The sequence below is a fragment of the Mizuhopecten yessoensis genome, unplaced genomic scaffold (genome assembly GCF_002113885.1).
Source record: "Mizuhopecten yessoensis strain PY_sf001 unplaced genomic scaffold, ASM211388v2 scaffold10425, whole genome shotgun sequence".
Classification (NCBI taxonomy): domain Eukaryota; kingdom Metazoa; phylum Mollusca; class Bivalvia; order Pectinida; family Pectinidae; genus Mizuhopecten; species Mizuhopecten yessoensis.
The window spans coordinates 11,940-27,900 of NW_018408540.1; the positions used below are offsets into that span (position 1 = coordinate 11,940).

Sequence of the window (15,961 nt, forward strand, 5' to 3'; positions counted from 1 at the left end):
AACAGGGTTCAGTGTAGACAGGTTACATAAACGGTTGACATCTATACAAGATCTCTGTCTTTTGTATAATAATAAAAAAAATTATGTTGCTTTATTTATATATTAGCCTGCTTTTCTGCTATTGACAGTAATTATTATTTAATTGCTTTTTTATTGCTTAAAAGCTTCATTTACAGAAAATTCTTTATATAATTAAGGTACTGCAGGAATTGTGTTTGGTGTGAGATTAATATTGACAAGAGATTTATAATGTTATGTTCAAATGACCATTAGTTTTAGGAATATTTTTGGTAGATATGTAAAATATTGAAGGAAATGATTTTTTATAGATTCTTTCAGCCAATAGTATATTTACACTAACTTACTATGTGGTCTGGTCTGTAGCTTTAACCAGAAATCCTTTAGATTCAGTGGTAGGAGTAAGTCAAGGGGCTATCCTCAGTCTTTGTTTATTGTAAACAATGATAGGAGTAAGGTAAGGGGGTACCCTCAGTCTTTGTTTATTGTAGATAATGGTGGGAGTAAGTCAAGGAGCTATCCTCAGTCTTTGTTTATTGTAGATAATGGTGGGAGTAAGTCAAGGAGCTATCCTCAGTCTTTGTTTATTGTAAGCAATGGTGGGAGTAAGTCAAGGAGCTATCCTCAGTCTTTGTTTATTGTAGATAATGGTGGGAGTAAGTCAAGGAGCTATCCTCAGTCTTTGTTTATTATAAACAATGATAGGAGTAAGGTAAGGGGGTACCCTCAGTCTTTGTTTATTGTAAGCAATGGTGGGAGTAAGTCAAGGAGCTATCCTCAGTCTTTGTTTATTGTAGATAATGGTGGGAGTAAGTCAAGGAGCTATCCTCAGTCTTTGTTTATTGTAGATAATGGTGGGAGGAAGTCAAGGGGCTATCCTCAGACTTTGTTTATTGTAAACAATGGTGGGTGTAAGTCAAGGGGCTATCCTCGGTCTTTGTTTATTGTAAACAATGATAGGAGTAAGGTAAGGGGGTACCCTCAGTCTTTGTTTATTGTAAACAATGATAGGAGTAAGTGAAGGGGCTATCCTCAGTCTTTGGTTATTGTAAACAATGATAGGAGTAAGGTAAGGGGGTACCCTCAGTCTTTGTTTATTGTAGATAATGGTGGGAGGAAGACAAGGGGCTATCCTTAGGTTTTGTTTATTGTAGACAATTGTGGGAGTAAGGCAGGGGGCTATCCTCAGTCTTTGTTTATTGTAGATAATGGTGGGAGGAAGTCAAGGGGCTATCCTTAGGTTTTGTTTATTGTAGACAATTGTGGGAGTAAGGCAGGGGGCTATCCTCAGTCTTTGTTTATTGCAAACAATGGTGGGAGTAAGTCAAGGAGCTATCCTCAGTCTTTGTTTATTATAAACAATGATAGGAGTAAGGTAAGGGGGTACCCTCAGTCTTTGTTTATTGTAGATAATGGTGGGAGGAAGACAAGGGGCTATCCTTAGGTTTTGTTTATTGTAGACAATTGTGGGAGTAAGGCAGGGGGCTATCCTCAGTCTTTGTTTATTGTAGACAATGGTGGGAGGAAGTCAAGGGGCTATCCTTAGGTTTTGTTTATTGTAGACAATTGTGGGAGTAAGGCAGGGGGCTATCCTCAGTCTTTGTTTATTGTAAACAATGGTAGGAGTAAGTTAAGGGGCTATCCTCAGTCTTTGATTATTGTAAACAATGGTGGGAGAAAGGCAAGGGGCTATCCTCAGTCTTTGGTTATTGTAAACAATGATAGGAGTAAGGTAAGGGGGTACCCTCAGTCTTTGTTTATTGTAAGCAATGGTGGGAGTAAGTCAAGGAGCTATCCTCAGTCTTTGTTTATTGTAGATAATGGTGGGAGGAAGACAAGGGGCTATCCTTAGGTTTTGTTTATTGTAGACAATTGAGGGAGTAAGTCAAGGGGCTATCCTCGTTCTTTGTTTATTGTAAACAATTGTGGGAGTAAGTCAAGGGGCTATCCTCGGTCTTTGTTTATTGTAAACAATGGTAGGAGTAAGTTAAGGGGCTATCCTCAGTCTTTGTTTATTGTAGACAATGGGGGGAGTAAGTCAAGGGGCTATCCTCAGACTTTGTTTATTGTAAACAATGGTGGGTGTAAGTCAAGGGGCTATCCTCGTTCTTTGTTTATTGTAAACAATGGTGGGTGTAAGTCAAGGGGCTATCCTCGTTCTTTGTTTATTGTAAACAATGGTAGGAGTAAGGTAAGGGGCTATCCTCAGTCTTTGTTTATTGTAGATAATGGTGGGAGTAAGTCAAGGGGCTATCCTTAGGTTTTGTTTATTGTAGACAATTGTGGGAGTAAGTCAAGGGGCTATCCTCAGTCTTTGTTTATTGTAAATGTTTTATTAAAGATGCGCATTACGATGATTTATAGATGATTTTGCAAGAATTTGTTCTTTGCGTTATTGTGTAAAAAAAAATCAAATATTTTGACATCATTTATTATGCAGAAACCTGATAGTATGTTATCATTGTTCATTCTGACAGATTACAGTACTGTAATGTATATGGTTATAAGTTTCATTTGTAATTTTATTAAATCTTTCTTTCCACTAGGTGTCCTCCATTGAATCTTCAGTGAGCCAGATTAAATTACGCGCTCTTCCTACCACCATAATCGGTCAAACGAGTGAAGCAGAACTTCCAGAAAGTCGGACAGAGCTAAACGAGGATTCTGGAATCAAGGAGCTTCCGTCAGTTAATCGACTGAAGGCCATGTTCAGTGATCCAGGAGATGAATCGTCGATTAAAAGGGTTAGCTACCTTTGAGTTTTATTTTTTGGATACGCTTGACTGGCGTAATGGTGTAGTGGTGCATGGTTGTTGGTGTTACGTAAGGCTAACTAAGACACGCCTCTGAAACTTTGATTGACACCTGCTCTTTGCCTTAATCAGTAGATAGCTATATATAGTCAAATGAGTAATCTATTTCTCAGAGTAAAACACATCACAATGAAGACTGAGCTGATATATTTCAATTACAATGACTCTGGAAATACCAATCTGAGAAGACCTTTTTTAGATACTGTTTGAAGAAAAAACAAACTCTGATACAATGTTTTGGGTTTTTTTCAATTGTATTCTATACCACAATAGGAAAAAGTCATGATAACAGGAATATGTATTTCTCTTGAAAAATACAGATTTTATAATATTTAACAGGACTAAACAGACGTGTTTCTTTTTCAATATTAATCTGATAAAACATTGATTAAAAACAGACAATTTTTGTTGTTGAAAGCGTTCAATTGTTAAACTGAATATTGACTGACTGAAATAGGTACAATTTGACTGTATAGTAACTTATTGTAGATTTGTTTTACTAATGATCCCAAAGATACAACCACTACTATAAGATAATTTTATTGTATAAAAATGATTAACTGTGATGTTTTTTGAAGACAAAAGACATTTTCAAAGATCTACCTGTAAACACTTGAACAGGTGCATATATATATATATTACAACTTGGTTGTAATTGTCATAGAAACCAGACTAACAATGAGTGTGTTTAAACTGTCTGTAATTGAAATGTGTTGTTAAGGATCTTGGAACCAAAAACTGTAACTAAGTATTCGAAAGTATTTTCTCCAGCTTTGTTAAATCATTTCTCACAAGAAAACCATACCTTGCTGGACTTCTATGAGAATGACAAAAATGCCAAAAAAAAATACATACAAATATTCAAATTTTGGAAAAACTGACTTTTATATGTTTTTTAACTACATTGGTAATTTGGAAAAAAATATGCTAGGAAACAGATATGAAGGAAACAAAAGTCTGTGAATAAAAGGTCACAGGCAAAGCAGTGTATAGGAGGTATATAATTATATGAACTGAGATGAGTGGGCTCATAGACCCTCACACATCTATTATGAGGTATTGAACAAAGTGTCGCCTAATTGGTTTGTCAATATGATCGTTATTTTGCACATGTAAAACAACACAGTGTACATACACTTATAGTGTAGCCGGATCTACGGTAGTTTTGTTTACACTACAGCTAGAAATTGAAAATGTACATATTTTTTACAGAGGACTAGCCTTAACTCGCACGATACTGCGCAGTATATAAAGATATTTATAATCTTGCATTTCAGTGGATTAATTTCAGATATAAAGACTTACAACTACTTTTCATTTCTTTGCTAACTATAATTTGAAAGAACCATTCACTAAACTTTGCTATGTAATACAACTCTATATGACGACCAGGTGTGAATGTTTGCCTGTAAAATAACTTTATACTGTATACAGGTTTGATTTCTGTTGGGGATTTTTTTAATATAATGCCAAACTGTTTAATTTACAGATTTGTTAAGTCTTATTTATTTTGTCTTATTCTAAGACTAGAAATAAGCATTCGTATGAAATTGGTTGATTCAGTGTAGTGCAAAGCACTAATTATTCTGTAAACAAAAATTAATACTTTATGATTGAAAATCAAAAGTACAATGCACTTTGACCTTGCTCTGAGTAATGCATAATAATTGGAAATTGAAAGTGACATGATTGTTTTGTTAGCTCACCTGCCCAAAGGGCAAGTGAGCATATGTCATGGTGCGGCGTCCGTCTTCCGTCTTTCGTCCGTTGTCGTCCGTCAACTTTTCCTTTAAACAACTTGTTCTGAAGAACGGATAGGCCTAAAGTCATGATATGTGGCAGAAAGCTTCATTGATAGGAGCCCGACAAAGTTTGAGAACGAAAATGACCTTGACCTACTTTCAAGGTCACTGAGGTAAAATGTGTAAAACACTTGAAACGACTTCTTCTGAATAACTGAAAGGTGTAGAACCTTCATATTTGGTTGGTGGCTTCCTGGTAACGAGCATGACAAAGTTCGAGAATGAAAATGACCTTGACCTACTTTCAAGGTCACAGTGGTCAAATATGTCGAATGCTTCAAACATCTTCTGAAGAAAAAAAAGGTATAAACTTCATATTTGACTGGTGGCTTCCTTGGAAAGAACCCGTCAAAGTTTGAGAATGAAAATTACCTTGACCTTCTTTCAATATCATAGGAGTCAAATATGTCAAACACTTCAAATACCTTTTTCTGAATAACTGAAAGGTAAAGAATCTTCATTTGTGGCTGGTGGCTTCCTGGGATAGAGCTCACCAAAGTTTGGCTGGTGGCTTCCTGGGATAGAACTCACCAAAGTTTGGCTGGTGGCTTCTTGGGATAGAACTCACCAAAGTTTGGCTGGTGGCTTCCTTGGATAGAGCTCACCAATGTTTGGCTGGTGGCTTAATTGGATAGAGCTCACCAAAGTTTGGTCGGGGGTTTCCTTGGATAGAGCTCACCAAAGTTTGGCTGGTGGTTTCCTGGGATAGAGCTCACCAAAGTTTGGCTGGTGGCTTCCTTGGATAGAGCTCACCAATGTTTGGCTGCTGGCTCAATTGGATAGAGCTCACCAAAGTTTGGTCGGTGGTTTCCTTGGATAGAGCTCACCAAAGTTTGGCTGGTGGTTTCCTGGGGTAGAGCTCACCAAAGTTTGGCTGGTGGCTTCTTGGCATAGAACTCACCAAAGTTTGGCTGGTGGCTTCCTGGGATAGAGCTCACCAAAGTTTGCAAATGAAAATGACATTAACCTACTTTAAAGGTCACAGAGGTCAACAACATTTCAAATAATTTGTTCTGAAGTACCAAAAGGAATGAATTCATAAGATTTGTCTACTTACAAGGCCACAGAGGAAAATATGCCAAACACTTCAAACAACTTCAGAAGAAGAATCAAAAAACATAAAATCATATAATAATATTTGGCTGGTAGTTTCAACTGATGGAGTCGACATAGTTAGTGAGTGAACTATTTGTAGTACAGTATAAAATTTAATGAGAATATTTTGCTATGACTGCTTAAGTATTCAGGTGAGCGATACAGGCCCTCTGGGCCTCTTGTTTGAAGTAATACATTACAACTGAAAAATGAAAGTAGGCTAATTTGTACCTATGTTATAAACCACTACAGGGTGTTGCTACTGACGCGGTAAGTAATTACAAAGTCGAGGGTTTTAATCTCTCTGTGTGTTCCTCACTAGCAAATTAATCCTACTGAGCGATAATTCATATTTAGATAATTCTATGTAGTTTATCATCGCTAGCTAGCATATAATATTAGCTCTGTAATAGTTTTTGGTTTTATACAGCAATCACTATAAGCAGAATTCCTCTCATATTACCCATAATATTTAGAATATATTTATATATATATATACATGATATGAATACCTCTAGCCTTTAGAGATTTTTGAGAACCAGTTTCCTAGGTCTGTTGAGGTTTTCTGATTGTTTAGATCCCAAGGGTTGTATATAAATCTGGTGTTTTTTTTTAGATAAGTTGGTTTTTAACCCCTGTGGTGCTCGTTATAAACATGTTTTACTGTCAAGGCCTAATTTCCGGGGTCACCTGGGGTTCATTGTAAATGGGGTTTTTTCACTTGCAGAGAACTGCTTTTCTACAACTGTAGGTGCCCTGTGTTTTGTTATAAACATGTTGTATATTAACTTATAGAGAACTTGTAATTGTCTAGGTCCCCTGGGGTTCAGTATAAACATGGTTTCTGAGGAGTTGACCAATATAGGTATAGGTCCCCTGGGGTTCAGTATAAACATGGTTTCTGTAGAGTTGACCAATATAGGTATAGGTCCCCGTGGGTTCAATATAAACATGGTTTCTGTAGAGTTGACCAATAGAGGGATAGGTCCCCCGAGGTTCAGTATAAACATTGTTTCTGTAGAGTTGACCAATAGAGGTATAAGCCCCCTGGGGTTCAGTATAAACATGGTTTCTGTAGTGTTGACCAATAGAGGTACAGGTCCCCTGGGGTTCGGTATAAACATGGTTTCTGTAGAGTTGACCAATAGAGGTATAGGTCCCCCGCGGTTCAGTATAAACATTGTTTCTGTAGAGTTGACCAATAGAGGAATAAGTCCCCTGGGGTTCAGTATAAACATGGTTTCTGTAAAGTTGACCAATATAGGTATAGGTCCCCTGGGGTTCAGTATAAACATGTTTTCTGTAGAGTTGACCAATAGAGGTATATAGGTCCCCCGCGGTTAAGTATAAACATTGTTTCTGTAGAGTTGACCAATAGAGGTATAGGTCCCTCGGGGTTCAGTATAAACATGTTTTCTGTAGAATTGACCAATAGAGGTATAGGTCCCCCGAGGTTCAGTATAAACATTGTTTATGTAGAGTTGACCAATAGAGGTATAAGTCGCCTGGGGTTCAGTATAAACATGGTTTCTGTAGAGTTGACTAATAGAGGTATAGGTCCCCTGGGGTTCAGTATAAACATGTTTTCTGTAGAATTGACCAATAGAGGTATAGGTCCCCCGAGGTTCAGTATAAACATTGTTTATGTAGAGTTGACCAATAGAGGTATAGGTCCCCCGAGGTTCAGTATAAACATTGTTTATGTAGAGTTGACCAATAGAGGTATAGGTCCCTCGGGGTTCACTATAAACATGTTTTCTGTAGAGTTGACCAATAGAGGTATAGGTCCCCTGAGGTTCAGTATAAACATGAGTTCTGTAGAGTTGACCAATAGAGGTATAGCTCCCCCGAGGTTCAGTATAAACATTGTTTATGTAGAGTTGACCAATAGAGGTATAGGTCCCTCGGGGTTCAGTATAAACATGTTTTCTGTAGAATTGACCAATAGAGGTATAGGTCCCCCGAGGTTCAGTATAAACATTGTTTATGTAGAGTTGACCAATAGAGGTATAGGTTCTCTGGGGTTCAGTATAAACATGTTTTCTGTAGAATTGACCAATAGAGGTATAGGTCCCCCGGGGGTCAGTATAAACATGGATTCTGTAGAGTTAACCAAAAAAGGTATAGGTCCCTCGGGGTTCAGTATAAACATGTTTTCTGTAGAATTGACCAATAGAGGTATAGGTCCCCCGGGGGTCAGTATAAACATGGATTCTGTAGAGTTGACCAATAGAGGTATAGGTCCCTCGGGGTTCAGTATAAACATGTTTTCTGTAGAGTTGACCGATAGAGGTATAGGTCCCCTCAGGCCCGGGGATTCACTATAAACGTATTTGACTCTTTTGCTTATTGAACTGATTATAAGGGAGATAACTTTTAACATAAATCTCTTTAAAGTAGACAAAGGATTAATACTGGCCCCTGTCTCAAAAATATTTCTTAACTTAAAGAAATTTACTAACTGTTTTTTTATCATTTGAATTAAGAAAAATTTTAAGGATATTTTTGCTGTGTTATCTGTTTTCCTGTGAAAAATTATGACTTATTTCTTTGAATTAAAGCAAAGATCATGAAATTGGAGTCAGGATTGTTAATATAAAAAATTAACTCTGATTACATTTCAAGGGAAACACACATTTACAAATACAATATCTAACATATTAATAATTAACAGAAAGAATAAAATCTGACTTTGAAATATTTATGGATCGGTCAATTTGGTTCAAAAGTTTCTGGGTTATTTTATTTTTATTTTTCTTCCAATACTCTTCTTCTTCTTTTTTCGGTCAGCAGGAGAAAACAAAAATGGTATCTGTTTTTGTAGATTTCTTTCTTCAAATTCTTGAATATCTTCTCTGAAAATTTCATTCTGATGATAATTCTGAGAGTAGGTTTTTATTAATTTTTACTTTTAAACTTTAGAAAATTTCACTGATACATTTCTGTAGGGGAAACTTTGAAACAAAAATTCCATGTTTCTTCATGATTTCAATTTCATTACCTTGGGTGTATTAATTTGATTGATTTTCACTTAGTCTACATGTACTTAAATGTTTTCATCTAAGATCAGATTAACAAATTATATAATGTTTAAGGGGTCAAAACTTAAAACATTATGTGTGCTGGATTTTATTTACAATTTTAAACCTGTTTACTAATCCTTACCTGATCACCATGATAATTATATAGATCACAAAGCTTATTATAACTGTTCAAGCATGACCGTCACAATTTGTTAATAAATAATCCATAACTCTGTATCAGTATTTATAGAAATGATAATTTTACCTCTATGTAGTTAGGTTCCGTCCATGATGTACCTGATGGACAATACCAGTCTGGTATGATAAATGTCTGTACATTTTTTTTTAACATATCGTTATTTTTGAACAATTTTTGTTACATAACAGTTTGTAATGATGTAGGCAAAAACTGACATTTTCCCACCAACTAAATCTACCATAGATTAATCCAGAAGAAAAACCTCTGATTTTGCAGTTAGTTGTCTGGAGAACATTTGCCATTGGAGAATGTTTCGACAAGGTTTTACTGTTTATAACAAAATGGCATTATATCAAGGTTTTCCTGTATATAAATAAATGGCATTATTTTAAGATTTTGCTGTATATAAATAACTGACCTTATATCAAGGTTTCACTGTATATAAATAAATGGCATTATATCAAGGTTTTGCTGTATATAAATAAATGACATTATATCAAGGTTTTGCTGTATATAAATAAATGACATTATATCAAGGTTTTACTGTATATAAATAAATGGCATAATATAATGGTTTTGCTGTATATAATTAATTGACATTTTATCAAGGTTTTACTGTATATAAATAATTGACATTAAATCAAGGTTTTGCTGTATATAAATAAATGACATTATATCAAGGTTTTACTGTGTATAAATAATGGCATTATATTAAGATTTTGCTGTATATAAATAACTGACCTTATATCACGGTTTTGCTGTATATAAATAAAAGACATTATATCAAGGTTTTACTTTGTATAAATAATGGCATTATTTTAAGATTTTGCTGTATATAAATAACTGACCTTATATCAAGGTTTCACTGTATATAAATAAATGGCATTATATCAAGGTTTTGCTGTATATAAATAAATGACATTATATCAAGGTTTTACTGTATATAAATAAATGGCATAATATAATGGTTTTGCTGTATATAATTAATTGACATTTTATCAAGGTTTTACTGTATATAAATAATTGACATTAAATCAAGGTTTTGCTGTATATAAATAAAAGACATTATATCAAGGTTTTACTGTGTATAAATAATGGCATTATATTAAGATTTTGCTGTATATAAATAACTGACCTTATATCACAGTTTTGCTGTATATAAATAAAAGACATTATATCAAGGTTTTACTGTGTATAAATAATGGCATTATATTAAGATTTTGCTGTATATAACTAACTGACCTTATAATAAGGTTTTACTGTATATAAATAAATGGCATTATATCAAGGGTTTACTGTATATAAATAAATGGCTTTATATCAAGGTTTTACTGTATATAGATAAATGGCATTATATCAATTTTACAGGATATCGACTGCGGATGTATTTTTGAATACATGCTACCTGTACATATTCTGTGACCTCTTTTTCAGTGAAAATATGAAGAAGCAAATTAATTGTTAAACATTTTAAGTTTTATTTTTATGACTGCGGTACCTTTGATGATCAATGAGTTATTGATTATGTAATGTTATGATTTTCTCCTGATTTACATATGAAGAGCTATATAAAATATACTTGTATGTGCATGATCTCTAATTGTTTAAAAGTGTGGGGTTTAAAGTATACTTTCAGCCTATTGAATACCAAACTTTTGATCCAAGATCAAATTTTCAGCAACAAATACTTGATTTGTGCAAAGTCATATTGCATGTCTGATGTGTTAAATAAAATAAAAATAGTCAACATTTTTGAAAATGCCAGAAATAGATTCATACATTTATAGTTATAAGCATTTAAAAACATGCACATTTATTGTCCTATGTTAAACAATTTTAGTGTAAAATTTTGATGGAATAGTGTTATCGGATTTAAATATGATGTATATATTATATGTTTCTTTTTAATAGGTACACAGTATTACTGCCAGGACCGTGCCAAAAGAGAAGTTAGAGAGATTTCGTAAGAAGTCGTCGACTGATTTTGATGAGTCAGCAGAGGATCAGCATGAGAAGAAAAGTCACCTAACCGTAAACCTGGCTCCCACTCCAAAGATCACAATTCATGATGAAGCCACACAAATTTTTCCAGAAACAAAAGGTGGCACCTTCCCAGCCTCAGTAGCCAAGCAGACACCAATCAAAACAACTGTTACATCTCAGGTCAAAGTTCAACCAAAGACACAATCTCCTGTAGCCCATCAGAAAAAGATGGCGCCATTTGCCCCAACTAGCCAATCAAGTGATGCCATTGTTACAACATCTAGTGAGAAAAAAACAACACCGAAAATAAGATCAGGATGTATCGCTGCCAGGGCAAACTTCTGGGAAAAAAAGATCCAGGATCCGCAGGACGTTTTGGAAGAGGAATTCCCGGACATGGTTGTCAACGTCCAGGAGTAGAACAACATAAAATCAAGGTATCTTTCGTAACAGTAGTGGTGTTTGATAATTCACCTACTTTAAGCCTGTCCCATTGTTAGTTACTCCAAACCCCTGTGTAGGTTACTACCAGATGTGACACTGTCTGTCCATTGTTAGTCACACCAAACCCCTGTGTAGGTTACTACCAGATGTGACACTGTCTGTCCATTGTTAGTCACACCAAACCCCTGTGTAGGTTACTACCAGATGTGACACTGTCTGTCCATTGTTAGTCACCCCAAACCCCTGTGTAGGTTACTACCAGATGTGACACTGTCTGTCCATTGTTAGTCACACCGAACCCCTGTGTAGGTTACTACCAGATGTGACACTGTCTGTCCATTGTTAGTCACACCGAACCCCTGTGTAGGTTACTACCAGATGTGACACTGTCTGTCCATTGTTAGTCACACCGAACCCCTGTGTAGGTTACTACCAGATGTGACACTGTCTGTCCATTGTTAGTCACACCGAACCCCTGTGTAGGTTACTACCAGATGTGACACTGTCTGTCCATTGTTAGTCACACCGAACCCCTGTGTAGGTTACTACCAGATGTGACACTGTCTGTCCATTGTTAGTCACACCGAACCCCTGTGTAGGTTACTACCAGATGTGACACTGTCTGTCCATTGTTAGTCACACCGAACCCCTGTGTAGGTTACTACCAGATGTGACACTGTCTGTCCATTGTTAGTCACACCGAACCCCTGTGTAGGTTACTACCAGATGTGACACTGTCTGTCCATTGTTAGTCACACCGAACCCCTGTGTAGGTTACAACCAGATGTGACACGGTCTGTCCATTGTTAGTCACTCCAAACCCCTGTGTAGGTTACTACCAGATGTGACGCTGTCTGTCCATTCATATATCTGACTTAGTCTTCTGTGTACCATTCTTATGTTCCGACGTTTGTCTAGTGCATATATGGTAAACTGTTATATCTGTAGTTTTACCATATATGTTATACTGGTATATCTGTAGTTTAACCATATGTGGTATACTGTTATATCTGTAGTTTACAATATGTGGTATACTGGTATATCTGTAGTTTTACCATATATGGTATGCTGTTATATCTGTAGTTTTACCATATGTATATCTGTAGTTTTACCATATGTGGTATACTGGTATATCTGTAGTTTAACCATATGCGGTATACTGTTATATCTGTAGTTTTACCATATATGTTATACTGGTATATCTGTAGTTTAACCATATGCGGTATACTGTTATATCTGTAGTTTTACCATATTTGGTATACTGTATACTGTTATATCTGTAGTTTTACCATATGTATATCTGTAGTTTTACCATATGTGGTATACTGGTATATCTGTAGATTTAACATATGTGGTATACTGTTATATCTGTATTTTAACCATATATGTTATACTGTTATATCTATAGTTTTACTGTATGTGGTATACTGTTATATCTGTAGTTTTACCATATGTGGTATACTGGTATATCTGTAGTTTTACCATATATGGTATACTGTTATATCTATAGTTTTACCATATATGGTAAACTGTTATATCTGTAGTTTTACCATATATGGTATACTGGTATATCTGTAGTTTAACCATGTGGTATACTGTTATATCTGTAGTTTTACCATATGTGGTATACTGTTATATCTGTAGATTTAACATATGTGGTATACTGTTATATCTGTAGTTTAACCATATATGTTATACTGTTATATCTATAGTTTTACTGTATGTGGTATACTGTTACATCTGTAGTTTAACCATATGTGGTATACTGGTATATCTGTAGTTTTACCATATGTGGTATACTGTTATATCTGTAGTTTTACCATATGTGGTATACTGTTATATCTGTAGTTTAACATATGTGGTATACTGTTATATCTGTAGTTTACCATATGTGGTATACTGGTATATCTGTAGTTTTACCATATATGGTATACTGTTATATATGTAGTTTTACCATATGTGGTATACTGTTATAACTGTAGTTTACCATATGTGGTATACTGGTATATCTGTAGTTTAACATATATGGTATACTGGTATCTCTGTAGTTTAACATATGTGGTATACTGTTATATCTGTAGTTTTACCATATGTGGTATACTGTTATATCTGTAGTTTTACCATATATGTGGTATACTGTTATATCTGTAGTTTAACCATATGTGGTATACTGTTATATCTGTAGTTTTACCATATATGCTATATTGGTATATCTGTAGTTTTACCATATGTGGTATACTGTTATATCTGTAGTTTATCTTATGTGGTATACTGTTATATCTGTAGTTTTACCATATATGGTAAAACTACGGATATAACAGTATAGCACATGTCGTAAAACTATAGATATAACAGTATAACATATATGGTTAAAATACAGATATAACAGTTTACCACATATGGTAAAAATACAGATATAACAGTTTACCATATATGGTATACTGTTATACCTGTAGTTTTACGATATGTGGTATAGTATACTGTTATATCTCTAGTTTTACCATATGTGATATACTGTTATATCTCTAGTTTTACCATATGTGGTATGCTGTTATATCTGTAGTTTTACGATATGTGGTATACTGTTATATCTATAGTTTTACCACATGTGCTATACTGTTATATCTGTAGTTTTACCATATGTGGTATACTGTTATATCCGTAGTTTAACCATATGTGGTATACTGTTATATCTGTAGCTTAACATATGTGGTATACTGTTATATCTGTAGTTTTACCATATATGGTATACTGTTATATCTGTAGTTTTGCCAGATATGGTATACTGTTATATCTATAGTTTTATCATATATGGTATACTGTTATATCTGTATTTTTACCATATATGGTATACTGTTATATATGTAGTTTTACCATATGTGGTATACTGTTATATCTGTAGTTTACCATATGTGGTATACTGGTATATCTGTAGTTTGACATATGTGGTATACTGGTATATCTGTAGTTTAACATATGTGGTATACTGGTATATCTGTAGTTTTACCATATGTGGTATACTGTTATATCTGTAGTTTTACCATAGATGCTATATTGTTATATCTGTAGTTTAACATATATGTTATACTGGTATATCTGTAGTTTTACATATATGCTATACTGGTATATCTGTAGTTTACTAAAGTGGTATACTGTTATATCTGTAGTTTTGTAGTTTAACATATGTGGTATACAACATGTTGGGATGGTAGAGATGTGTTGTACAAACTCTCGGTCAGTATGACCTGTCTTTTGACCTCTGACCTCAATAATTGAAATTGTGTCATAGTTATATCTCTTTCACTTGTAATTACCATATATGGTATGGAGGTACTTCTTGGGATGGCAGAGGAGTCACTATGACATGTTTCCTATACTGTTTCACCTGGAGTTCATCTTGTTATGTTTTTATCAATGTTAGTTGACACAAACAATAACTTTGTTCCCTAATTCTAATGTGGTCCATTAACAGGGATTACCTGGTATTGGATACAAACAATAACTTTGTTCCCTAATTCTAATATTGTCCATTAACAGGGATTACCTGAGATTGGATACAAACAATAACTTTGTTCCCTAATTCTCATGTTGTCCATTGACAGGGATTACCTGGGATTGGATACAAACAATAACTTTGTTCCCTGATTCTTATATTGTCCATTAACAGGGATTACCCAGGATTGGATACAAACAATAACTTTGTTCCCAAATTCTAATGTTGTCCATTAACAGGGATTACCTGGGATTGGATACAGACAATAACGTTGTTCCCTGATTCTTATATTGTCCATTAACAGGGATTACCCAGGATTGGATACAAACAATAACTTTGTTCCCAAATTCTAATGTTGTCCATTAACAGGGATTACCTGGGATTGGATACAGACAATAACGTTGTTCCCTGATTCTTACATTGTCCATTAACAGGGATTACCCAGGATTGGATACAAACAATAACTTTGTTCGCTAATTCTAATGTTGTCCATTAACAGGGATTACCTGGGATTGGATACAAACAATAACTTTGTTCCCTTATTATAATGTTGTCCATTGACAGGGATTACCTGGGATTGGACACAAACAATAACTTTGTTCCCTAATTCTAATGTTGTCCATTGACAGGGATTACCTGGGATTGGACACAAACAATAACTTTGTTCGCTAATTCTAATGTTGTCCATTAACAGAGATTACCTGGGATTAGACACAAACAATAACTTTGTTCCCTTATTATAATGTTGTCCATTAACAGGGATAACCTGGGATTGGACACAAACAATTACTTTGTTCCCTAATTCTAATGTTATCCATTGACAGGGATTACCTGGGATTGGACACAAACAATAACTTTGTTCCCTAATTCTAATGTTGTCCATTGACAGGGATTACCTGGGATTGGACACAAACAATAACTTTGTTCGCTAATTCTAATGTTGTCCATTAACAGGGATTCCCTGGGATTGGATACAAACAATTACTTTGTTCACTAATTCTAATGTGGTCCATTGACAGGGATTACCTGGGATTGTTTCAGTAGAACTCATCAAATATATTTAAAGTTTGTGAATATGAGTGCCTTTCCCA

General features: G+C 34.8%; 1 protein-coding gene across 3 annotated transcripts in view; it reads left to right on the forward strand.

Moving 5' to 3' along the window:
- LOC110460540 overlaps window positions 1-15,961 on the forward strand; it is a 31,327-nt gene that overhangs the window by 11,262 nt on the left and 4,104 nt on the right. For 2 of the 3 annotated variants that reach the window (XM_021513503.1, XM_021513506.1), the window contains 3 exons: window positions 2,565-2,762; window positions 5,981-5,998; window positions 10,862-11,370. In XM_021513503.1, coding sequence (XP_021369178.1) covers window positions 2,565-2,762; window positions 5,981-5,998; window positions 10,862-11,353 — 708 coding nt within the window. In that variant the 3' untranslated portion in view covers window positions 11,354-11,370. The remainder of the gene's footprint in view (window positions 1-2,564; window positions 2,763-5,980; window positions 5,999-10,861; window positions 11,371-15,961) is intronic. The other variant, XM_021513504.1, reaches the window with a different exon arrangement.